Source organism: Colobus angolensis, unplaced genomic scaffold (genome assembly GCF_000951035.1).
Source record: "Colobus angolensis palliatus isolate OR3802 unplaced genomic scaffold, Cang.pa_1.0 Scaffold70, whole genome shotgun sequence".
NCBI lineage: Eukaryota > Metazoa > Chordata > Mammalia > Primates > Cercopithecidae > Colobus > Colobus angolensis.
The window spans coordinates 288,209-288,580 of NW_012120710.1; the positions used below are offsets into that span (position 1 = coordinate 288,209).

The following is a 372-nucleotide window of genomic DNA, read 5'->3' on the forward strand; positions in this document are numbered from 1 at the left end:
TGGAAAGGTGCTGGTGTGGGCAGCAGAATATAGCCATTGGATGAATATGAAGACAATCCTGGAAGAGCTTGTCCATAGAGGTCATGAGGTGACTGTACTGGCATCTTCAGCTTCCATTCTTTTTGATCCCAACAACTCATCCGCTCTTAAATTTGAAGTTTTTCCTACATCTTTAACTAAAACTGAGTTCAATAATATCTCCATGCAAGAGATTAAGAGATGGTCAGAACTTCCAAAAGATACATTTTGGTTATATTTTTCACAAATGCAAGAAATGATGTGGATGTTTGGTGACATAATTAGAAATTTCTGTAAAGATATGGTTTCAAATAAGAAATTAATGAAGAAATTAGAAGAGGCAAGATTTGACAT

General features: G+C 35.2%; 2 protein-coding genes and 1 pseudogene across 5 annotated transcripts in view; 2 read left to right on the forward strand and 1 right to left on the reverse strand.

Annotated features, from left to right (window-relative positions):
* Positions 1-372, reverse strand: part of LOC105501230 (UDP-glucuronosyltransferase 2B9) — a 476,097-nt gene that overhangs the window by 283,457 nt on the left and 192,268 nt on the right. The gene's annotated exons all lie outside the window — the stretch shown is intronic.
* Positions 1-372, forward strand: part of LOC105501233 — a 97,960-nt pseudogene that overhangs the window by 76,291 nt on the left and 21,297 nt on the right.
* The window catches only part of LOC105501344 (UDP-glucuronosyltransferase 2B9-like), a 24,300-nt gene that overhangs the window by 8,996 nt on the left and 14,932 nt on the right, over positions 1-372 (forward strand). The window contains exon 2 of the mRNA XM_011927238.1: positions 8-372. Coding sequence (XP_011782628.1) covers positions 8-372 — 365 coding nt within the window. The remainder of the gene's footprint in view (positions 1-7) is intronic.